This window comes from Marmota marmota, unplaced genomic scaffold, assembly GCF_001458135.2.
Source record: "Marmota marmota marmota unplaced genomic scaffold, marMar, whole genome shotgun sequence".
NCBI lineage: Eukaryota > Metazoa > Chordata > Mammalia > Rodentia > Sciuridae > Marmota > Marmota marmota.
The window spans coordinates 4,248,199-4,273,719 of NW_026000169.1; the positions used below are offsets into that span (position 1 = coordinate 4,248,199).

At 34.3% G+C, this 25,521-nt stretch overlaps 1 protein-coding gene across 1 annotated transcript; it reads left to right on the plus strand.

The window, feature by feature from the left end:
* Positions 1–694: 694 nt before the first annotated feature.
* LOC107152701 (serine/threonine kinase receptor associated protein) lies at positions 695–21,904 on the plus strand. Its single transcript, XM_015498205.2, has 10 exons — positions 695–1,124; positions 1,808–1,943; positions 9,938–10,019; positions 10,701–10,773; positions 13,465–13,561; positions 14,256–14,393; positions 17,330–17,466; positions 19,339–19,488; positions 20,040–20,105; positions 21,335–21,904. The coding sequence occupies exons 1-10, from the start codon at positions 1,013–1,015 to the stop codon at positions 21,394–21,396; spliced, it is 1,053 nt and encodes a 350-aa protein (XP_015353691.1). The 5' UTR covers positions 695–1,012; the 3' UTR covers positions 21,397–21,904.
* Positions 21,905–25,521: the final 3,617 nt, after the last annotated feature.

The window sequence follows — 25,521 nt, forward strand, 5'->3', positions numbered from 1 at the left end:
TTTTGGTTTATGTATTATAGTGTACATATAATTTGCAAATTATCACCCAAATATTGGAGTGCGGGTTCAAAATTTATTGATGCGAGAATTTCATCAAAAAAAAAACTGAGGGTCCACTACTATAGTTCTCTGGGAGGAGAACAAAAGTATTTTTAACTGTATTTAAAACCACTAGCATTCATGCTTGAAACACTAACAAAAAAGGAAAGTTTCGAAGGGATGGCTAGGGAAATTATTTTCCTTAAGAGTCGCTAAGTTGTAGACAATCCCAGAGGAGCTGGCCCTATTTCTTTTAATAAGAAAAATCAAACAAGTTAAGCCAATGTGCGCTGGTTTGGGCGGTTTCTGGGTACTGCTCCGATTTCTGTAGAGCAATTAGGAAGCCGGTCACAGTGGGACCGCTCTGCGCAGAGTCCACAGCGGCAGCCAAGTCCAGGAGACCGGCGTGGGAACAGTTCTGGACACCGCAAACTCCGCTCCAGGACAGCACGAACGTTCTCACTCACTGGAGCTTCGCAGCACCGACTGGGGTCCACTGCTCAGAACCCCTCCAGGCGCCTCCGCGGTTGGCATAGGGCCAGCGACAGGCGCGGCCCAGCGCAGAACTCGCGCCTGCGTATTCCATCTTTGCTCTTTTAAGCCTTTTACTTGGCGAACCCGCCGTCTCGCCAGATCGTCACTTCCGGTGGACGCTGTGCGTCATTGGTATCGTCACTTCCTGCCGATACCGGTGTGGACGGTAAAGATCGTGGCTGGGCCGGTGTTCCGGTTCTCTCCCTCCCCTACTTTCCTCCCTCCCTCCCTTTCCCTTCCTCGGCCACTGTTGTAGCCGGTGTTTGACTCCCTGACCCCTCCCTAACCCCTTCCTGACCTCGTTGCCACCGGATTGGCCTCCCTTTCTTGTTCCCTGGTGTCAGGGCGGGGGGCCTTGTGGAGCCGGAGGCGCTGCACCTGAGGAGAAGAGGACTACGACCCTCCACTCACCAGCCGGATCGCCGGGTGCGCCGCCGCCATGGCAATGAGACAGACGCCGCTCACCTGCTCTGGCCACACGCGGCCGGTGGTTGATTTGGCCTTCAGTGGCATCACGCCTTATGGGTATTTTTTAATCAGTGCTTGCAAAGGTAAGCAAGGCCACTAGCAGACGCCTAGGGCTGGGCAGCAAGGGAGTGGGGCTGGCATTCCCCAGGGCCTAATGATTGGTGGGGATATTAACGTTTGAAGTGGGAGCCAACGCTGGTCTGATAGGGAAAAGAGTTGTGTTATGGAATCCGCAGTTGTGGCCCAGGGGCCTTCTTTTTGACGCCTCTGACTAGTATTACCCGCCAACTAAGCCCCTCGTTTTTATTGCTGTTTCTGGGGAAGCTGGGCTGCACCTTTCTAGGCTCTCTGGAAATGTAAATACATTTCAAGGATTTAGGGAAAGGGAGAAATTAGGCCAGAACGAGCGATTCCTTACAAAGATGTTAGCTCTTTCTCTGAATAGTTTTTCGTGGTATTAGCCTCATTTTTTCAAATGGGAGATGAGAGGTTAAGTTCATTTGTCCAAAAAAAAGACTCAGATCTAGATTGTTTTTACTCAGATCCGTATTCTCACTCAATCACGTTTCCCAAAGAGAATGACTGATTCAACTCTTTAAAGTTTATTTATTTTTAGATATTTTTTAGTGACCCCAATGAGTTGGAATGAACAACAACAAAAAACAGGTTTTTCACTTGCTGTTCAATATAATAATTTGATGTTCGAATCTTAGATTTCAAATAGTCTGAATTTCTAAAATCACATTTCTTTTTAAACATTTTCTAGATGGTAAACCTATGTTACGCCAGGGAGACACAGGAGACTGGATTGGAACATTTTTGGGTCATAAAGGTGCTGTTTGGGGTGCAACGTTGAATAAGGATGCCACCAAAGCTGCTACAGCAGCTGCAGATTTCACAGCGTAAGTGTAACCAAAATGGCTAACTTTGTTCCCTGTGGATTGTGTCCTGAAAAAAAATCAAAATCTTCAACCTCAGTTATTCATGTAATACTGACTCATTACCTACCACATAGAGTACTTGGTGTTAAATTTTACCAAGATTCTATCCTGTTTCTATGTGTTTCTTTGTCTTCATTGGTTCTCAAAAGCTTCATAGGCTTAGATGACTTGCTCTTTATGTCTTTGAACCCAGTATTCTGCATAATTACTAAGCACCCCAGATGAGAAATGTTGATCTCCTTTACAAATATATCTCTATATGTCCTCCTTAGTAATATATATTAATGGTCCCAGATTTTTATTTCATTTGCTTCGTTAACTAGATTTAGAAATACTATGTCCCAAATTTAACTACTTTTTTATTTTCTAAGGTTTTTTTAAAGATAGAATTCTTAATTTTCCTTTCTTTCAGATTATCATCTATTCTTTTATTTTACCAGTTGAATATCTGCTGACTATAGTGTTTCTCCTTGTCTCTCATAACTTTTGTTCTAGTTTTATTTTTTTACTTGCCGCCACTAGTCTCTTAACCTTCTATTCATCTTCCATATCCCTTGCCGTTGACTTCCTAAGAACAAACTTCACTTGTCTACCAGATGATCTTGTTTTCCCTTTGCCATTTTAGCAGTTTGTGACTTTGGGTGTATATTAGCATAACTTGGAGAGTTTTTAAAATATCAAATGCATGTGTCCCTGAAATTTTGATTCAGTTGATCTCAGGATGGAGTCACCATTTGGTTCTTTTTCCTTTCATAACTTCCTCTAGGTTATATGTATGTAGCCTTAGAACCATCAGCATAAGGGACAAATTTTAGTTGTTAGCACTTTATGTTTTGGTCTTATCCTAATAAATGAGCATCATTTCCAGGCACTGCAACTGTAAACTCTGCAGTCTAGCTATACTAAATGTACTATTACTGTAATGCACTTTGTTATTACTTTTTGTTTTGCACATATTATTAAACTGACTTGCATGACCTTCCTTTCTTTTGGACACATGTCATATTTTTATAATTTGGTACCTTTAGTTGCTGCCTGTGTGCGTGGACACTTTAGTGTTTGCTAATAATGAAGGCAATATCAAAAGCAATTGACATACATAAACTTCATTAGGCATGAAAACCTGGAGAGTAAAAGTGATCTTGTGATCTTTCTTTTTTTTTTTTTTTTCCCTCTCTTTGAACAGAATTTCACACTAAGGAGTAATTGTGAATGAGTTTACTCCTTTGTTTTAAGCAAATTAAACATAATAAGTTCAGCATGAAAAACAAAGATTTTGGTAGATACGTGACTGTGTACTTGGTTAAAACTCAGGACATACAATTTTATCGTATGTAAATTTTAAAATAAAGTTTTAAAGTGGAGAGTGGGTGAGAAAGGTAGTAGCGCTACACAGCAGTAAATTGAAGATGATGAAGAAAGATCAGTAAGAAAAGTTTTTCTTTTAAATGCAATTCTGAACTTTTTTTCCGCTCTCCAATGAATAAATTGCTATTATATCATTACATATAACAATTATAATGCTTTATGCTCTGCCCTCTAGAATATATAATCCTGGTAAAAGAAACTGCTTGGTTTTATAGAAGTACTTCCATGTCAATATTTTCATGTCAAAAGTTGCGTTTAATGTCAGTATGCAATCTAACTTATCATATGTCAAAATACTTTGTTGATTATGGGAGGTGAAAACAGGAAGTAAAAGTGATTCTCACACAAGAAAGATGACTTATAGAGGATTGGAAGGTTCAAATGAAAGTGTCCCTTTCAGCTTTTGTCCTCATACTATATCTAGAATATAGCATATAGTTTATACTATATAGTAGGTTATAGTAAACTTCAGGTACTATTATAGCACTTTTTTTTTTTTTTTTTAAGTGTCATTTTAAGGTCAGAAACCATATTCGGTATCCCCGGTTTGTTCGCTACTTTTTAATTGCCAAATAAGTAACTTTTTCAAGTTTTCTAAAGCAATCAAATGGTTTAGTGAATTATAGATCTTGATTTTACTTATAGAATATTTGTGTCTTTGATTGCTGTAGGTTTAGTTTTCTTCTTCAAAGTTTGTTTTTAACTGAGTTCAATAAGAACATCATTGGAATGAATTTTCTTGATTTTATAATGAATGTAGAAAGTTGGATTAATATACACAACAATTTCAGATCTGGTAAGCAGATTTAAAATTTTTCATAATGGTGATTAGGTTCCAGACTGATGGTGATAAACTAATAGAGAATAGAGTGATATCTTATATAAAATATAATTAGGTTATAGGAGTGGGCGCTGCATGCAGAAATTAGCATTAAAGGAGGTGAGCTTTTGGATTCTAGTTCTGCCAAGATATATTTTTGTTGACCTAATTTCTACTATTTGGCCCTAATTACATTAGCAGAATGTTTTGTTACCTGCTTCATGGTCTTATTCTGATTTTTTTATGCAAAGCTTGTTAGGAAAGATGCCTGTCTTTTGATAAGATCCATGAAGACTTTTTATGCATTTGACCAAATTGTATTTGTCACCCCCTAGGAAAAGAAATAAAGGACAATAGATAAGAATTACTGCTCATGGAATAACTTGAAATGAACAGAGAAAGGGAGTGCAGAAAAATGTGGCACTTTAAATACTTGTCAGAATCTTGAAAAGCATCCAGATTTTATCTTGCAACCAGAAGAACAGTTATATTTGTTTAGGTCATTTACAGGGCATTGTTAACTAAAAAGAATTACACATTTGAAAGCATGCCTGTGAATAGTGTTATTTTTGTAACACTAAATGTACTTAACATTTCAGGTCTCAGTGTTTGTGTTTATAAGCAATATTAAGAGCACGAACACTGGTGGTAGGAAGGTGGGCTGAGTTGAATCCTGGCTCTATCATTTAATGTCTCTGACCTTAGGCCATTTAGCCTCTTTTTCTGAGTTTTATCATCTGTAAAAATTAAAATAATATGCGACTTAATTCTTAGATTGGTTGTGAATACTAAATAAGTTAATATGTTTCAAATATTCAGAACATTGCTTGACTTTCTATGTAAGTGTTACATATGTAAGGTAACAATGATAGTTACATATTATAAGGTAACAATGATATTATCACCCCCATAGACCAAAATCATACATGTTATTTTGAAACTTCATGGCTAAAGCCATAAAACCATTTGGCTTCATGAAAGTAACTTCAAGTAGATTTAAATATCAAATAGGAAGTTTTTTTTGTTGTTCTTTTTGTTGTTGTTGTTGTTGTTTGTTTGTTAAGCCTTTTTCTTCATTAAGACTTTGGGTGCTATGATAGAGTGGGGGAAAAAATCTAACAAGCATTGACATAAATAGATATATGCTCATGTGCTAGCTATGCTGTGTATTTCCAGTTTGATCACAGAATTCTTTTTTTAAACTTTAGTTTTTATTTTGGTAAAATGTGACTAAGACTGATGAGGTTAGTGGAGAGACAGGGACATCTTTCTCCACTATATCCCCAAAGTCTAGCATCATGCCTGTGACAAAGTAGGTGCTTAGAAAATGGTAATTCAGACTTACTCCTTCATTTTTTTTTGTCTGTTCGGTGTGGGAGTATGTGTGTTCATTTGTGTTTAGTCTGCCCATTTAATGACTTGTGAGGCTTGTGTTGATAGAACTTGAACTTTATCTAGCTAAAGAGTAGCTCCCCAATCAGCTTACCCAATTTGTCCTAATTGATCTAAATCATTTTAAGAAAAACCTTTTGTCCCATTCTTATATTTTAAAAAATATATTTTTAGTTATACATGGGCACAATACCTTTATTTAATTTATTTTATTATTATTTTTTTGCATGTGTGGTGCTGAGGATTGAACCAGTGCCTCATGCATGCGATGCAGGTGCTGTACCACTGAGCTCCAATCCCAGCCCCTGTTCTTATATTTCTTAGAAAATTCATAAATTTTGTTGTATTATAGATAAATTATATTCAGGGTAGGTCTGTGGATCAGTTTCTGAAACACCATCCTCTTTTTTCATCTTTTCATTCATAAAAGCTAATTTCAGCCTTCCTTCATATGCTTACTCTTCTGTGTACTTCTACTTTTCCTCTCATCAAAATTGTCTTTGTAGAGTGCCAAAATAAAGAAGATATCTATGTTCTATCCCAAGGAGTGCTTAAAATAGATCTGGAGTTCTGTAATAGATCCAGAAATCTATACATAATTACTATAGTTTGTCCCCACCAAAATTCAGGTTGAAGCTATGGTGTTGAGATGGTTGGGACATATAAGGGGTAATTAGAAATGCGGGCACTACGTTCACAAGTGAGTTGATGTCTTCTTTCTCAAGAGACTTGATTAGTTTTCTGCAAGAATGGGGTGTTATAAAGCAAGCCTGGCACCTTCCTGCCGTCTCTTTTGTACATATGCTCCTTCAGTATGCATCCATTTTCCATTTCTGCTCTCTGCCATGGTATGAAACAGCATGAGGCTGTCACCAGAAGCCAAATACATGCTGGCATCCTGCTATTCAGAACTCTGAGCCTTTTTCTTTATAAATTACCCAGTGAATAAATTAGCTTTCTAACACTGTAACAAATACCTGAAATAACTTATATGATACTATATAATATATACTTAATCAACTTATACACAGAAAAGGTTTATTTTGGCTCACAGTTTTAGAGGTTTCCATCTATGATCTGTTGGCCCTATTGCTTTGGGCCTGTGATAACACAGCATGATTGGGAAGTGAAAGAGAGGAAGAGTCTAGGATCTCGGAGTCTACTTCCAGGGCATGCATCTAATGATCTAAAGACTTCCTACTGTGCTCTACCTGTTCAACATTTCTACCACTTCCCAGTAGCATCAAGCTGGGGACCAAATCTTTAACACATGGGCCTTTGGGACTATTCCAGATCCAAAGTATAGTACCCAGTCTATATTTGTTGTATGTTATACCACAGAAAATGAACTGTGACAATAAGGCTCTGATCTTTTTTCTTTTCCCTTGTGCTGGGGATTGAACTCAGACTCTTGTAAATATATGCTCCCTCAATGAGCTATACCCCCCCCCGTCACTTTTTCCTATAAAACTAGTAAAAAGATCTGACTTTTCTCTGAATGAGGACCTTGATAAATAAAAAATAGTGTTATCTCTTTAATGACTTGGTTAACATATTATGGTAATTAGGCACTATTTTCCCTCTAAAATATTTTAATTGTTTCAATAGAGCTTTAAACAAGTGAGTTAAGCACCCCCTCTTTTGAGACATGTATTGTAGATATGTTCATAGCTATTGAAAAGATACTGTTTAATGATGGTTTGCTGTCTTGATTTGAGTTGAACAGCTTACTTCATTGATGTCAGTTTCTTTCCTGATGATTAAATAATACATTGAAAAGTATTTATATTAGTAATTTGCATGTGTGGTGCTGAGGATTGAACCAGTGCTTCATGCATGGGATGCAAGTGTGTTCTACCACTGAGCTGCAATCCCAGCCCCATTCTTACATTTCTTAGAAAATTCATAAATTTGTTTAGGTCATTTACAGGGCACACTGAACAGACAAAAGAAATAAAGAAGTGAAGGATTAAGTCTGAGTTACCATTTACCAAACACTCCTTTTAGAACTTTTATTGTAATGGAAATATGTCAAGAGTTAGTATACAAGTGATTAGAATGTGATCTGTCAGAATGGCATGCCTCTGTCAGGATTTCTAAACAGGAGGAAAAAGACTATTGATACATTGGCTTTCTTGTTTGGTCACTCCAGTTCACTTTCCTCACTAGTAAATCCATGTGATCTGTGGAATATCTTAAGATTAAGAATTAATTAAGAAGTTTTTAGAAGATGATTTAATGTATTTGAAATTAACATTTCAAAGGACATTGCTGAAAGTTCTATTGAGAACTCTATTTCTATCCTGAATAACTAGGACAGGAATGTCAGATGCATTGACATTTTCTTCACTTTTGATGCTTCTGTCATCCTAATCTGTGTGCATTGTTACCATAAATGTTTAATCAGTTCTGCTGTGATTAAGAATAAACATGTAAACAAAAATTTTAAAAGCCAAATTAAGCATAGTGATCAGTGGAAGCTGAGTTCTATGGAAGAAGGAAATGGTTAATTCTTGGAGGTGAGGAAATACAGACTTAAGAGAATAATGTAAACAAGAACATAGAAGCCTGAAAGAAAATGCTTGGCCTGTGTGAGGGATGATTTATCATCCAGTATGGCTAGATTCACAGAGATAATGCAAAATGAGGTTGGGAAAGTATGTTGGGGTCAGGGAGTTGAATTGGAATGGGATACTTGAGCAGGTTTCCCGTATAGAGAAATGAATACCTGGGCGTTTCGTACTAGTCCTACTCAGAGTTGACATTATTTCTCTCAGAATATATTTTTCAGCCATTCATATGATTCACGTGTACAGTACACAATGTTTGATGTTTTATCATCAGTTTTCATATATCAGCTATTCTGTATTTCTTAGCTAATGTACATTCTGTGAATATTTGTCTAGAATAGTGTTTTCCTTCTTTTTCCTCTGGTGCATTTCTGCGTGCTCTTTAAGACCACTAGTTCTGTTGCTTTGATTTTTCTGGGCTTTTCTGGCATAATGAGAAGTGCATTTTTTTTCAGTGTTTTTATAGGTATATATACTTGTTTTTTAATTGTATTTAATGTGTTATTTAAAATACATATTTTTCTCCTTAGCTAACACTGTACTAAAGCAGGAACTCTGTGGGATATTTTTCCCTCCCATTTATGCTCTAACACTGAGCTTAGAAAGCATAATTTGTTTGGTATATTTATAATGTGTTAAGTAAACGAAAGTAAAGATATCCTTGCTTTTCATTGCCCACTTCCTAAAAATTAATGTCAATTATATTAAAACGAAAATCTCTGAAGCATTTTTAGCAGTTATTTTCCCTGTATACATAGATTCCTGGTTTATTTTTCACTGACTTCTAATCTAAAATTAACTCCTTTTTTTAAAAAATCCCTCTTCCTAGCTAGGCGCAGTAGCGCACAGCTGTAATCCCAATAAAGCAATAGGATTGAGAGTTCAAAACTAGTCTCAGCAACTTAGTGAGGCACAAAGCAACTCAGCAAGACCCTGCCTCAAAGTATAAAAATGGGCTGGGGTTGTAGCTTAGTGATTAAGCCCTTTGGATTCAATCCCAGGTACCACAAAACATAAATAAATAAAAAATTTCCTCTTCCTTTTTTCCCTTTAGTCTTTTTTGAGGAAACTCCTTAGAATAGTTTTATCAAGTATTGTTCAACCATGACCCTCCCTTGATATATACACACATTTGTAGCATATATCCTATATTTGGGGTGAGTAAGTTAGGGAAAATAAATATAATTTAGAGATTTAAATCCTCAGTTTAGCATTGTACGATAAAAGGGTATTACTTTGGGAATAGTTAATTGGATTGACATTTGAAAATTTAGGTCAACTTTGAGGAAGTTATGGGGAGAATATTTTCTCCACTATCTTGATTTTACATTTTATGTAAACTATATCAAGGTCTTTCATTCTTGTAAAATTTTAAAGAATCTCTTGGGTTTTTTTGGTTGGTTGGTTGGTTTTGTTTTGTGTACACGTGAGTAAAAAACTGAAGAACAAATTGGCATGGTGTAACTAAAAATTGTTTGAAATGTTTGGCAGACTTACTAAAAGTCTAGTATAAGTTAAAATAAAAGTAGAATGGGTTGATTAATAAATCTTATTTACTTTTCAAATCTTTTTTATTGTCAAAGAAAATTTAGGATTATAAGGCTTTTATAGAGAAATTTCCTTGAGACTTAAGCAGATATTTTCTCAAATGAAGTCTAACAATGAGAGGGATATTACAAAGGAGACTTTTGTAAGGCATTTATATAGTTTTTGATATATTTAATTTATTTGGTAATAATAAAAATACTTATCCTTCCAATATATTAATGTTTCATAATGTCTTTTTCCCCCAAACTTTTTTTTAGCAAAGTGTGGGATGCTGTCTCAGGAGATGAATTGATGACCCTGGCTCATAAACACATTGTCAAGACTGTGGATTTCACACAGGTATTGGGAAATGGAAATTTGGGTTGGGGACATATGTCAGTGGTACAGTGCTTACTTAGTATGAATAAGGCTCTGGGTTCAATACCCAGCAATGCAAAAAAGGAAAAGAAAAAAGGAAGGAAGATAACATTTATTTTAGATACTTAAATTGTTGTTATAGCACAGTGTAATGATGATTTTAGGTTTGATTGGTTTATATATTTGGCTTATGTTTTTGTGGACTATTTGGTATGTATTAATTTGTATTTGATTTGGTTATACATTAAGCTGTAGAAACTAGTGTTTTCTTAAGTTAATCCTGTGAGGTTTTTAGATACCACTGTTCTCTTAGTCTTCCAACAAAAGCAGTAAATATCTAAAAAGCTCAAGTAATGTTTCTTAGTATTCAATAGGGAGAGGATAAATTGTAATCATCAAAGAAATGCTATGGGAGGGAGGGAAACAGGATAAGAATTTATGTGGTATAGTGTAACACATTTGAACTGGGAAGCTTAAAGGGCTTGACATTTATGAGATGGGCATTGTTCCACAGCATCTTCTCAAGTAATTGGTTGTATATTGCATTTTTTTTGTGATGTCTGTAGCTATATTTGGATATTATTTGGTATTGAAGAAGTTTCCAAGAGAAGTAACTATTGAAGTGGTTTATTATTAACATGTTACTTTTTTGTTTGTCTGTAGGATAGTAATTACTTGTTAACTGGGGGACAGGATAAACTGTTACGCATATATGACTTGAACAAACCTGAAGCAGGTAAGCATAATTTATGTCCAGTTTGTGGGGTTTTTTTTCTTTTTTTTTTAAATAACATTACTGACTTCTAGATGAGTATTCCAATTTGGAAAATATAGTCACAATTAAAAAAAAAAAAACACACAATTATCCAGTATTAATTATCCAGTATTAATCACTGTTAATATCTCTTAATTTTTTTTATATAACATCCCAACCCCTTCTAGATTACTGTTGGATAGCCTTGCAATTTAAAAATTTTATTACAGGCAGTTTTTTCATGATGTTAAGTATTTATCAAGGTGCAGAATATTACTACCTTTTGGTAATCTGTAGAAAGTAAAGATGGTGTAAATTCTCAGTTGTTGCATGTTAGTCTTTAGGTTTATGAACCATGTGAATATGTTAACTGTTCAAAAGAATCTTTTAAAATCCATAGTAACAGTTTTATTTTTTATGTCACTAGGTGTTCTCTGAGATGTTTTTAATGACTATGTTTTCAGCTGTGTATATCTATAATTAGCTAATTTCTTATTATGGCCTATTTGGGCTATTATGTTTTAAATTTTGAAAACAATATTACGTTAAATATTCTTATATTTGACAGTATTTTCCATAAGTAACTGAGCAAAAATATAATTGTTAGAACAAAGAAGAGCAGACTTATTGGAAACCATTGGTAGATTTCAGCAAAATATATATAGTTAATCTGTTTTAGTGTGCACTGACACCTAAATTTATCTTTGGCAATTTAGTAGAAGGAAATGTTTCTGTTACAGAAGTATGGACTTGTTTTTATTTTTGTTTTGGTACTGGGTATTGAACTTGGGTATTCTACCCACAGTTCTTTTATTTTTTATTCTGCAATAGTATCTTGCTAAATTGCTGAGGGTCTCTTTAAATTGCTAAGGCTGGCCTTAATTTTTGTAGTCCTCCTGCCTCAGCCTCTTGAATGGCTACAATTATAGGCATATGCCACCATGCCCAGTTTGACACAGACTTTAAAACATTATTCTGTCATTACCTTGGTGAATTCTCTCATTGTACAGAAATGTGTACATCTTTTCTAGTCCACATACTTTATAGTACTTTAATGATTTCCTATGCATACAAAGCTATCAAAACATGATAAACAGACTTTTAGAAATTGATTGCTTATTAGTTGGCTGTGTGTGTGTGTGTGTGTGTGATGCTGGTATTGAACCCATAGTTTGTATCTTTCAAACTTAATCAGGGGCTTTTTATTTATTTATTCATTTTTTTATGTGGTGCTGAGGATCAAACCCAGTGCCCCGTGCATGCCAGGTGAGCACGTTACTGCTTGAGCCACATCCCCAGCCCCTTTATTTATTTTTTTAATGAGATGAGCATCTGGCTTATGTTGCCCAGCCTGGGCTCTAACTTGGCAATCCTTCCTCCCCAGTCTCCCAGGTAGCTGGAATTACAGGCATGCACCAACCACAATGCTCAGCTTTAGCATGGTTATTATCCATAAGTCTGTAAAATTTTTAAAAAGTAGAAAAGTTTAAAAGAGTAGTAAAAAAGTAATTTGAAAATTAAGCACTTATTTTCTTATGATACCTTCTCTTTGAAGAAGCATTTCTAAAGTGAGGAAACAAACTGCTTTTACAGATTTCTTATTCTCCATTTGCACCTAGGAGTTTTATTTATTTTATCATTGCATTGGAATTATACATTATTTATACATTGTTAAATATTCATACATTCTACATTCTTTTTGGTAGACTTACACTAAAACACAACAAAGTACATTGACCTCAGTCAATGAGTTTTGTTCAGTGAAACAAATTCAGGGCTTGGATGGACATTTTTCATCCTCTTACTACTTTTTGGAAGTTGCTATACTATACCAGAAATAGAAATGATAGCAATTTGTAGAGTTTTTATCATATGCCAGATGCCATATCAAGCACTTTAGATGCATATTCTTATCTGATTCTCAAAAACTGAGATATTCTATCTATTGTTATCTTATTTTACAGGTAAAGAAATGTACTTTTCAGAAAAGTTAAGTAATGTGCTCAAAGTCCAAGTAGTGTTGAATGGCATTGTTGTTTCCATTTGTTTTTGCCCAGAGATGATAATGAAGGTTTTTTATTTGTTTGTTAGCTTGCTTGCTTGTTTGTTTTAATCTGTGGAAGGGAAAGTCTCCTACTGAGCCAGGTTCCCTTTTTTTTTTTTTTTTGAATGCTTTCCTGAATTACTTGTCTAATTTTTTTCAGTTTGCTTCTAATTTCTGCTTCCTAACAACAGTGGTTTGAATAAGAGTCCCAAAGTTAATGATAGCACTAGTCTTAGATCAGACTACCTGTTTCCTGGGTCCATGTTATTAAATTATGCCTCATTAGTAATTCTTACTACCTATTTTAGCATTGTGGTATAATAATGCTTTTGAATATTATTAGTTGTATAGAAAATGAGCTTGAGGAAATGAGTAGTACATACACTCAGTTATGTATAGCAAAGATTATCATTTTGGGGTTCCTTGTCTTACAGTTAAATAGGGTTTTTTTCCAGAACAGAAAAGCTAGTGTGTTCTGGTAAACATCAAGTTTTAATTTTTCTGGGCTTTAAAAAGTTGCAGTTCAATTTCAAATGTTCTGGTTTTCTCATTACATTTTTTTAATTGTTCCTATAGTGTTCAGTTTAAAAAGTCAAATATTAAATAATTTTAACTTGTTTCATCTTAAGAACCTAAGGAAATCAGTGGTCACACTTCTGGTATTAAAAAGGCTCTTTGGTGCAGTGAGGATAAACAGATTCTTTCAGCTGATGATAAAACCGTTCGGTAAGTAATTTTCTTTAATAATTTAAAGTTTGAAAAATTATTCTACCTTAAAACTTGTATTTTAAATACTTTTTTTTTGTGACTAGCATGTAGGAAAAATTGTCTGAACATTAAATTTAAATTCCACGTAGGTCACATTTATTTGGAGCTATCCATTTACTATTAGATACATAGAGTTCAGAAGAAATAATTTAAATTATTAATTAAATATTTAATTAAAATTACTGACACTTATATAAGGAGATGTTCTTAACATAGGTCTATGGACAGGCTGCTTAAAGGGAGTTCATGAAACCCCTAAAATTCTGTTCAAAGTTTTATGTTAACGCTTGATATATTCTTCTGTGAAAAGATATGTAACTGTCATCAGATTGATAAAAAAACAGTACTAATAAGCAATTTAAAACAGTGCTGAAATTGATTAGATTAGGACATAGGTGTCTTAGTGGCATAGTGTTCCTGAGTTATTTGGAAGGTGTATTTAGGTATTTGAATTATTTCATCAACAAGCTACTAAAGACTTTGACATTTTATAGGAACTCAAAATTTCTCTAATCTGAAGTTTATTGTTTGGAATGAAAGTTGTTTTTATTATAATTATGATTGTCATTAGTTTATCTGCAGATGTAATTAGAATTTAAGCTTTTTTCCCCCCTTGTGAATAAATGTTGCCATATTTTCCCTTTTTTTGCAGCCTTTGGGATCATGCTACAATGACAGAAGTGAAATCTCTAAATTTTAATATGTCTGTTAGCAGTATGGAATATATTCCTGAGGGAGAGATCCTGGTTATTACTTATGGACGTTCTATTGCTTTTCATAGTGCAGTAAGGTATGTCCAAGGAATCTCTTAATTTTGTTTTTTTGAGTAACAGAGGACAATTAGCTTACTTAAAAATTGTAAAGCACCTGTGGAAGATATTTAATTCTTTTAAAGTGAATATGAGTGGTGCACACGTTTATGCCCAAGCCTGAGGCAGGAGTATGACAAATTGGAGGCCTTTCTAATCAGCAAGTCCTTGTCTGAACATTAAATTTAAATTCCACATAGGTCTCAAGATTAAATTGGAGGCCTGGGATATAGCTTAGAGATAGAAAGCTCCTGGGTTAGATTCCCAGTACCACACAGACACACAAAAAAGGGTAAATTATGACTTATACTATATGATATGAAAAGAAATGTTTCTTCCATTAATAATGCATTTTATAAGAATTTGACATACCTTAATCAAAGAAATTAAGCAAAGTCATGGTATTTAGGACATTTATTGGTAAATTCAGCACTTTTTTATATTACACTTAATGTTCTAAGACCATTGGGATCTCAAGCCTCTTTTTTATTTGTCATTTCAAAGAGAGCCAGGTGTGGTGATGCACATGTGTAATCCCTGCAATGGGAGGACCACAAGTTCAAACCAGCCTAAGCAACGTAGCTGGGCTAGGGATATAGTTCAGTTGGTAGATTGCTTGCCTAGCATGCACAAGGCCCTGGGTTCAAACCCCAGCACCACCAAAACAACAAAGCAACTTACCAAGGCCCTAAGCAACTTTAGTGAGACCCTGTCTCAAAATAAAAAGGTGCTGGGGATGCAGCTCAGTGGTTAAGTATCCCTGGGTTCAATCCCAAGTACCAAAATTTTTTGTTTTCTTTTGTTTTAGAGAAATGGTAATGTTTTTTCCCTATTTCTAAATATGTGCACACCTAATGATTCTTTTAAACAGAATCATTTGTGACTAGAATATATTAGAGTAAATGCTATTGTAGGATTTGGAAAATATAACAATTGAAAAACATGTATCAACAGTCTTATAACCATAAATTCCAGAATGGTTATTGTTTTTTCTGCCAGTCTTTTTCTTTTCTTTCTTTTTTTTTAATTTCCTGTTAAACACATGCATATATTTGTGTGCTTTTTGTTTAATTACTAGGACCATAGTGAATATTATTATGATGTTTTATTTTTGAAAAATATTCTTAGTCATCAGAATGTCCTTGAAAACATTTTCATTAGCTGTATTGCATTATAAGTTGTACTAAATTATGTATCAGTTCTGTTTTAGCACTTCATTTGTGTGTTATGGTATATATCTGTTTCCTTATGATAGAATCCTGTGAGTAGAATTAGTTTATTCAAAGGATAGAATGAGTTTAAAGTTCTTATTTATCGGGCTGGGGATGTGGCTCAAGCGGTAGCGTGCTCGCCTGGCATGTGTGCAGCCCGGGTTTGATCCTCAGCACCACTTATAAACAAAGATGTTGTGTCTGCCGAAAACTAACTAAATAAATAAATATTAAAATTCTCTCTTAAAAAAAGAAAAAGCATGTAATCATTTTTTTTAAAAGGTTCTTATTTATTCATGGTGCTTGATTGATTTCCATTCCACATTGCACTCTGACTACAGTGCTACCTTTTTGTCTAAAAAGCTACTTTCAGGGCTGGGGTTGTGGCCCAGCGGTAGACCGCTCCCCTAGCAGTTGCCTAGCACATGCAAAGTGCTGGGTTCGAGCCTCAGCACCACATAAAAATAAATAAATAAATAAAGGTACTGTGTCCAACTACAACTAAAAAAAGAAAAGAAAACTAAAAAATAACTAAGTAAAAAATAAAAAGTTACTTTCATAGCTAGTTACTTAATGAGAAAAAGAGAAGCCAGTAAAATTGGAAATTTTAATAATGTAAAGGAGGAGTTCATATATATATATACACACACAGTAAAATTATAATCACAGGATACTTTTGTCTACAATCATCAAATTGTAAGCTACATTACTGCTCCTTTGGCAACATACAACACTGTTGTAGACTGTTAACATCAAATCCCATTTTGCGGCAGTGATGCGAACATTTCAGCCAGCAGGTTGCTATTCAGTGATACTGCATAAATCATGACTAACTTTAATTTTCATGCTTTCTACTATGTGTTCTTGGGAATAGGAGAGTGACCTTTAGGAGATCGAAGGTTATGTTCTGTATTTAAGGCATTTCATGATTTCAGGGTTAAACTTGAAAAGGAGCCAATGTCTAATTAATTTTCAGTGATACTATCATACATTGATTTTTTTAAACTATATAATTATAGTCTCAAATCTAGTTATTCTTTTATTGTCTGGTAATAAAAACAGCTGTTTATAGCTGGTTTATATGTTATGGTCTTTCTTGTTATAGAAGCTTAAACCCTCAACAATTGAGAATAACCTACAGTCCTTTATATTAAAGTAATTAAATGCCTACTGTCAAGCCTTTTTTCTGTCTACTGAGATAATACCTGCTTTTTGTAGAAAAATCTAAAAGTACTGAAAGAGAAACATTTTAAGGAGAAATTCTGGGGACTAAAAGTATAGCTCAGGGATAGAGTGCTTGCCTACCGTGTTCGAGACCATGGGTTCAATCCCTAGAACCACAAGAAAAAAAATTTTTTTAAATTTAAAATTCTCAGAATATTATCCATACAATTTTGATTAGCCAACACAGTGATTTCCAGAAACTTTATTGCTAAAAATGTAGATATCTCTTCATTGAAGGGTCTTCATATTCCTGAGATGAACTCCGCTTGGACATAGCATCCATCTAAACTTTTCTTTGTTTATGTAATATGGAGATATGAAGATTTGTTTTGGGGTTTTTTTATATTATAATTCGTGTTTGACCAAATGAATATTTGTCCTGTGGGTTTCAGAATTTGAGAGCAGTTTAAATGTAACTTATTTCCTTGTATTATTTATACAATATTAAAACTTTGTAAACTACCTTTTTTTTTTTTTTCCAGTTTGGATCCAATTAAATCCTTTGAAGCTCCTGCAACTATCAATTCTGCATCTCTTCATCCTGAGAAAGAATTCCTTGTTGCAGGAGGTGAAGATTTTAAACTTTATAAGTATGATTATAATAGTGGAGAAGAATTAGGTAAGTTGTCCTTTTCTCCTCCCTTAATATAATGTTGTTACCTTTACCAGATATTGAGTTCCACTAATTAACTCTCATTTATGTATATAACATGTTGAAAGTAAATTTTTCAGCTAACTAAAGCTTTGTGCTTATAAGTGCAAATTTTCAGTTGTTTTATCCATTTTTGGATAGAAATTGTTATAGGCCTGTGAACAAAATATGCTGAACTCAATTTTATCTTTTCCCTTTTAACTTATATTCATCCTTATGCTGATGTTTGGTACTATTGTGTAGTAGTTTTCAGACTTCATTGGGGGTGACAACTTTATGTCATATTAAGCAGACATAAGGAGATTTATTCTTTCTGAGATGTAGTGCATGTGTGTAGCTCCATTTATCTGACCTCCTTTTCTTTCTGCCAACTTAATTAATTGTAGAGATTCTGTAGAGGGTAATGTGGGCAGAATCACTATGGCTTATTATAAAGGTACCTCAGGAATCTGACTTGGAGAGTTATTCTGTTCATTTTTATTCTTTTTTGGGGTCTTGAGTTTTGCTGCTTTTCATGCCAATAGTTTTTAATAAGGGAAACAAGTAGGGTTAATTTGAAGATGTGTACAGTCTAACTTTATACTTAACTGATGAACCAGATAGTTCAAAAAAGGTACACGTGATAAATATTGAGTCTTCCCAAATAGTTTTTGCTTTTAGTTCAAAAAAATCTCTCTACACACACACACATACACACACACGTATATATGTATGTATGTATGTACGTAGTCTGTAAGTTGTCTTTTTTATTGTTGTTGTTCCTGTTTTTGTCCTGCTTTACCACCTAAAGACCTAAGAAAGAACAAAAGACAACTTCACGTTTTGTTTCTTGGGAAAACTGATGGATTTAGGTTGTATATATTTTTATATGTTTTGATCACATGTTACATTCTTTGTAGATGAGAGAACTCAGGCTGGAGATGAAGCCCAGTGGTTGAATATGTGCTTAGTATTAGTGAGGAGACTATGGGTTTAATCCCTACTGCGTGCATGTGCATGTGCGTGCACACACACATATATGTATAGAGTGAGAGAGAAAAAGCTGAACTGAAATATCTTCTGAGATCCGAGGCCACTATTAATGAATTTTAGACCTTGGACCCGGCCATTCTCATTCCACAATTTCATGTTCTTTCTACTCCCATAATTATTATTTTTTTTTCCAGTAGTAGGGATTGAACCAGTGCCTTGCACATACCAGGTAACTGCTATATCACTAAGCTATACCCCCAGCTCCTCTACTCTTAAATTTTTTTTATTCTCTTGTTGGACAAAGATAGAAGGAAAAAACAGGAATATTGGTTATTATATTTTATAGATTAAAATATTTAAGGATCAGTATTGATTGTGTATCTGAATGTTTCCTGTGGTGATATCATTAGTGGATTCTGCATAGAGCCTGGTAGGAAATTAAGAGGCAAAATGTGTAAAAGAGCTCCATCTGGTGGCTCTCCACAATCATGAATTAGTTCCATAGTAATAGGCAGAGTTTAGGTTATGGAAATTGGGATTACACTGATAGACTTTAGATCTACTTTCTGTAGAATTTATGTTTTTTTTTTTAATCAATCCTTCTGCCATCCTTAATACGACAAAAAATATTCATTTTCTTTTTTGAAAGACAACATAAAACTGGTATATGTTAGATATCTCTTAAGAAGAGATGGTATGATATAGCACTTTATGATGAGAATTACTTTATTTTCAATTATGTACAGTTCTTTGTATTTGCCCTTATGAATTTTTGCATATCTCCAGTAATAGAGAATCATCTTTAGTATATCAGTACTTAACCTAATAATTATTAAATTGTCTAATAATCCTTATCTTCTTTTTCAGAATCCTACAAAGGACACTTTGGTCCCATTCACTGTGTGAGATTTAGTCCTGATGGAGAACTCTATGCCAGTGGTTCTGAAGATGGAACATTGAGACTATGGCAAACTGTGGTAGGAAAAACCTATGGCCTTTGGAAATGTGTGCTTCCTGGTAAGAATTTTTATTCAGCGCTTTCAAATTAAAATGCATGGTTTTGTGTCATTTATTAATTCTGTTTCAGTGTTTCTGTCTCAGTAGATTTTAAATTATCCAGTGTAGTTTAAGCCAAAAGAAGCCATGGTTATAATTGGCCACTGTGTTCTTCTGTTAAAGATTTTTTTGTTGTAAAATATATTTTACTCCTAAATTTTTAGCTCACTTGGTAAGTGGAATGAACTTAATTCAAAATTTGTTAGAAGGCAATATAAAGAATTTATAAGTAAATGTATCTAATCGCTAGATAATATTACTTAATCTTTACCCATAAGGTAGACATGGTTTTAATTAAAAACAAAAAAACTAGTTATTGATCCCATTATACTGATAATATGTACCTAAATGTAATTTTTAAAGAAGGACATTATTTTAGAATCAGTTACTAAAATAAGAATTCTTTTTTATTAAACATTGCTTAAAATAGGTTTATCTTGCTGTTCTTGAATATTAAATTGTAGAAATTATTTGTGTTATCCTAATTCTCAAAAACATTTGCTCTTTTGTAGAAGAAGATAGTGGTGAGCTGGCAAAGCCAAAAATCAGTTTTCCAGAGACAACTGAAGAGGAATTAGGTAAGAACAAATTAATTGACTTATTTTTATAAGAGTCCTGGCGTATTTGAAACTGAAGTACTATAGGTGAGTTTTGCTTACTGACAAAAGAATTTTAAAATGAACATATTTAATATGAACATATTTAATAATTGGAAGCTTAAATTTTTATAAACTAGATATTTAAATACCTACTGCATGATAGTGGGCACTGAGATACAATGTGGACATGACCAATGTGGTTAGTCTTATAGAATGTAAGAATCTGACTTAGATGTTTTAGCAAATTAGTTAAACAAATTGTTAAAATTATAAGAAGAGTCATAACACTCGGAAACAAAAAGAAGCACAGCATATGAGGAACTAGAAGAACTTCAGTATGTGTCCCAGTTAAAACCCAAGGCAAAAGAGACTGGACAGGTTAGGACCTCATTTGCTTTTTTAGAACTTGGAGAGTTTTAGATGAAGGTAATGAGAAACCTTTGAATTTCAAGCAGAGGAATACTAAATTTAGATTTTAAGTTTCTAAAGATTGCCTTGACTGTAGTATGGAAAGAAAATTGAATTAGGGAAAAGAGTGAACCAATTAAGTGGATGAGCAGTTATGTGGTTTTGAATGAGAGAATGTCAATAAGAACAGAAAAGGTTACATGGAATAGTCTTTTGTGGTAGAATTGATAAGTCATAATTTTATTAAGTTGGAAGGTGGAGGTGTATTAAGTCAAATTTCAGATTGTTGGCATGTGAAGCTGGGTATTATGATTTGGGGGCAGTTGGGAAGGGATTTGCCATTTACTCAGTTTTCTTTAAATTTAATTTTTTCCTGTTAAGCATCTTTTTGCTGAAAACTTAATGTTTTGTAGTTAGTGTTCTTATATTAATAACATTAAGTATTAGGATTTGAATCACTAAAGGAGAGAACCAGTTCTTTGAAATATATGACTTTAATTTAGTGTTTATTGGATAGCTGGAGTTTTAATGGAAATTCAGCTTGGAAGGAGAAAAATTTTGGTTAAAGCATGGTGTAAAAGAGTTAATGGATAATACATGAACTCTTTCTTGGTTGCTGTTTCAGTGGCCAGAGTCCAGTTATTAATGGCACGTGCAGTTGCTCTTTCCCCCAACAAACATACACACACACACTATTGCATGTTTAAATTTTTTTCTTCATTCATTACACAGAAATATAGATTTGCTTCTTTTTTTTTTTTTTATTAAATTAACTAATGTGACATTGTTTTTATTTGTAGAGGAAATTGCTTCAGAGAATTCAGATTCCATCTATTCTTCAACTCCTGAAGTTAAGGCCTGAGCATCAAGTATATGCCACAGATAGTATATAATTTATGGACTAAGTGACCAAGCAGAGAAAAGCATCAGCCTTCCAGAGTTACTCTCTGCTTACAGCAAACACAGCAGTAAATAATGGGGAATACGAATTAGCTCCAGTGCTGGAACAACTTACTTGGTGTTACCTGTGAGTGAAAACTTGGAGTATCAGATGAAGGCAGGTGGTGTTATGCTCTTGTAGCATGACAGCCTGTTGTCTTTTTAATGAATATGTGCAAGCCAACATCCAATTTCTCTTATTATAATTAAATTTCTTGTAGCTGTTTATGTTATTATGGAAAAGAAAAATATATTGGCCTATTTTTCTGACTTTTTCCCTTAAAGCAGGATGCCTTTTTTTTTTTTTTTGCTTTAGTTGTAAAGAAGAGGGAAAACATGATAAAGTAACTGGTTTGATTTCTCTTACATTGTACACTGCTTCTGAACATCTAATTATTTTTAGTTGTCTAAATAAAATGCCTCTAAAACAAGACAGTGTTTTCTTTCTTTGGAAAAAAAAAACTAATAAAATTGAATTTTGTAAATGAAAATGAGAAGTTTTTCTACATCATGCCCATAGTAAAAGACAATTATAGAATCTATAGTATTAGTTTCTGAAATACGTTTGCTTATACAAAATTTTAGAAATTTTCATGTCCTTTGTTTGAGTTGAATTACTCTCCCCACCTTCCTGAGTGGATAGAAATGTTTGACCTGCCATTATAAATGATAACTTACTTAAATGATGCATGCTAGTTATAAGAAAAATAGAAAAGCAATTACAGATAGAAAAATCACTTAAAATCCCACCTCTTCCCCCCCAAAATTAATTAAAGAGTAACCATCATTGCACAGCACTGCATTGCTATGTGTATGTATAAATAGATATAAATGACTTCATGAAAGCAGAGTAAGTATAATGTTTAAGATGTTCCATTTTATTTTACCTCATGAAATTTGGGTAGCATTCAAGAAATATTTTTACTAAATTTCTAATAAATTGGATCAACTGAGTTTAGATTTTATTTTATAAAATGTGGAGGAGGATATTAAACTAGTAATTTAGAAATGTTTCAGTTTTCTTTCCTAATTCAAAGGTCTTTTGAATGACTTTTGATGACTTTTCTTAGAAGAAATAAAAGCCAACCAAAGAATAGGTTAATTTTTGAGGACTTGTGATAACCAGAAGAAAGCAAGCACTGTAGTCCATGATAATCTTTGAGAGCCAAGAGAATTATGTTATGGGCAGAACTGATGATCCACATAAGGTCTCACAGGGTGGTAGTGTTTTTGTGTCAGCTCATTACATGCCTGATTCTGCTTTGTAGCAGCATTGTCAATGTATCAAAGAGTTAGACTAATCAAAGTCCTTACCCTAAATAAAGTCGAGATTTATGTGTATCAAATTGAAATCAGAGTTGCTTGGTATTTATGAAATTAATGAACCAGTGAAATTTCTTCTTCTTAGTTTTCATAAAAGGCCCTATATAGATGTAATCCTTTGTGTATTGGTTTCCTATTGCTAAGTTACTACAGATTTATGACTTAAAACAATTTTTTTCTAGTTCATTTAATAATCCTGAAATAAATCTTTACCATGGTAAAATCAAGGAACTGGACTTTGATACCGTGGCCCATGCCTGTAATCCCAGTGACTTGGAAGGCTTTGGCAGAAGTATCTTGAGTTTGAGACCTGAGTTCATTCCCTAGTAACAAAAATAAGATGATAAAGTCAAGATGTTGGTGGTATTTTGGAAGCTCCAAGAGAGAACCTGTTTCCCTGCCTTTTCTAGCTTCTAGAAACCAGCTGTATTCCTTGACTCGTGGTCTTTTCCTGTATCTTTAAAGCCAGCAGCATAGCATCTGGTATCTCTGGACTCTTACTTCTTTACTATATTTAGACATGTTTTATTACATGGAATCCACCTGGATGATCCTGGATGATCTTTAGTTCAGGATCCTTAGTCATATTTGCAAAATTCCTGTTGCTATATAAGGTAACACATTTACAGAATTTACCATAACAAAAAGTTTGAGTATCAAACTTGTATTTCATGTTTTTTTTTTTTGTCCTCATCTTACTAAACCTTCAGCAGCATTCAACAATTGTCCTCTTGTTTCTTTGCTTCTATGAAACAACATTCCTGGTTTTTCTTACACTTTACTGACTACTGTTGCATTTGCCAATTTCTTCCTTTCTTCCCTACCTCAGGGCTGAGCTGTAATTTCTAGTTCTTCTGTCTTCAAAGGGGCCACAGGGGACAGGGGGTGGGGTCATCATCTAGCATTACATTATCTTTTGATACCTTCCAAGTTGTATATCTAGCCTGCCCCTCTTCATGCCCAGAGTTTGTGCAATAGTTGATTGTTCTAACAATCAAAAGTAACCTGTATAACACAAATCTTGATATTTCAACCCAACATGTTTTTCCCCTAGTTTGTTCTCTAGTAACTAGTATATTACCTAAAACTCATTTGTTTGAACTAAATGATGTAGTAGAAGTCTTTGACTCTATTCGCTATCATTCCTATATTTAATCAAATTGTAAATCCTATGGGTTTTTGTGAATATATGCTTTGTCTCATCTCCATTGCTGCCACTAGAGGGCAAGCTACCTTTCTCACTTGAACCCTTTGCATTGTCTTCCATGCTGCTCCCTCTTGCTCCTTACCTGGCTCTTATCCTATCTATCTACACAATAGAGTCATTCATTTAGGACCTGAAGAGACTGCCTTGTTTAAATCCACAGCAGCGTCCCATTACAACAAATTTATATTATTATCTGGCTCCTGCCTTCTGTGACCTTTTCATTTTTTTTCTTGATTGAACTGCTCTAGCCATGTTGGACTCATGTCTGTTTTAATTCATTTTCACTATTTCTGCCATTTGGTCTACTTTTGCCTAAATTCAGCTCTAAAACCCTTATATATATCTCTTCTCATCACTTCCTATTTTAGTCATAGTTTTAAACTTTATTAAAGAATCTTGTATATTTTTCATCTTCAGTACTATTCTGTTTGCCTAGAAAGGTGGCTGATAATGTAGGTTAAACCAAGTTACTACATTAACACTAAATTGTATTAGACCAGGAAGACTATTTTCCAGTTATCCCATATGCAGCAGACAAGCATTTCTGCTGGAGTCAACTGCCTCTCCAGTGAACCCATACATAGCTTTGACTGGTATGAGGCTGTCACACCACAGAAGGGAGCCTTGGATGATGCAATCTCTTCTATCCCTACTCACTCTGCCTCTAATTCCATTCTTTCTCTGTAGCCCACTCTAGGTCCTAATATACAGGAAGTCATGTGTATCCCAACTTCCTGCCTAATTTAGTAATGTACATTCTCAATTTTAATGACATCTACAGGTTTCTTTTAGGGATTTCTACAAGAATTGAATGAGGTTAGTTCTCTTGAGCATATTTTGCATGTCAGTAAACAAAGTTCAACACTTTTTGGTGGTGCTGGGATTTACTACTGGTCCTTGCACATGACAGGCAATCACTCTCATCACTTAGCAACACCTTCATCCCTATTTTTTGTTTGTTTTGCTTGTGATTGAACCCAGATCCTTGTACTTGCTAGGCAAGTGCTCTACCACTGAGCTATGCCCCCAGCCCCTTATACTTTGTAATAGCTTAGTAAAGATGTACCAAAATGGTGGGCATGGTGGCACATACCTATAATCCCAGTGGTGCGGGAAGCTGAGGCAAGAGAATCATGAGTTCAAAGCCAGCTGCAGCAATTTAGCAAAGCTCTCAGCAAGACCCTGTTTCTAAATAAAAAATACAAAAAAAGGGCTGAGGATGTGGCTCAATAGTTAAGTGCCCCTGAGTTCAATCTCTGATACACAAAACAAAACAAAAAACAAAACCCTGATGTACCATAATGTATAATAATTTATAGGTTTATATTTTTGGTAGCATTTCAAACTCAATGAAGTAATAATATAACTGCATTTCTTCTTTGAGACCAAGTTTGGAGAGGCATTGAAAATTCAGTCTTTGTCCTGCTGTAACAAAATACCTGTGACTGGAGGCTGAAAATTCCAAGAACAAGGTGCCTACAGGATTGGTTTTCCCATGAGGGAAACCTTAAAAGGATC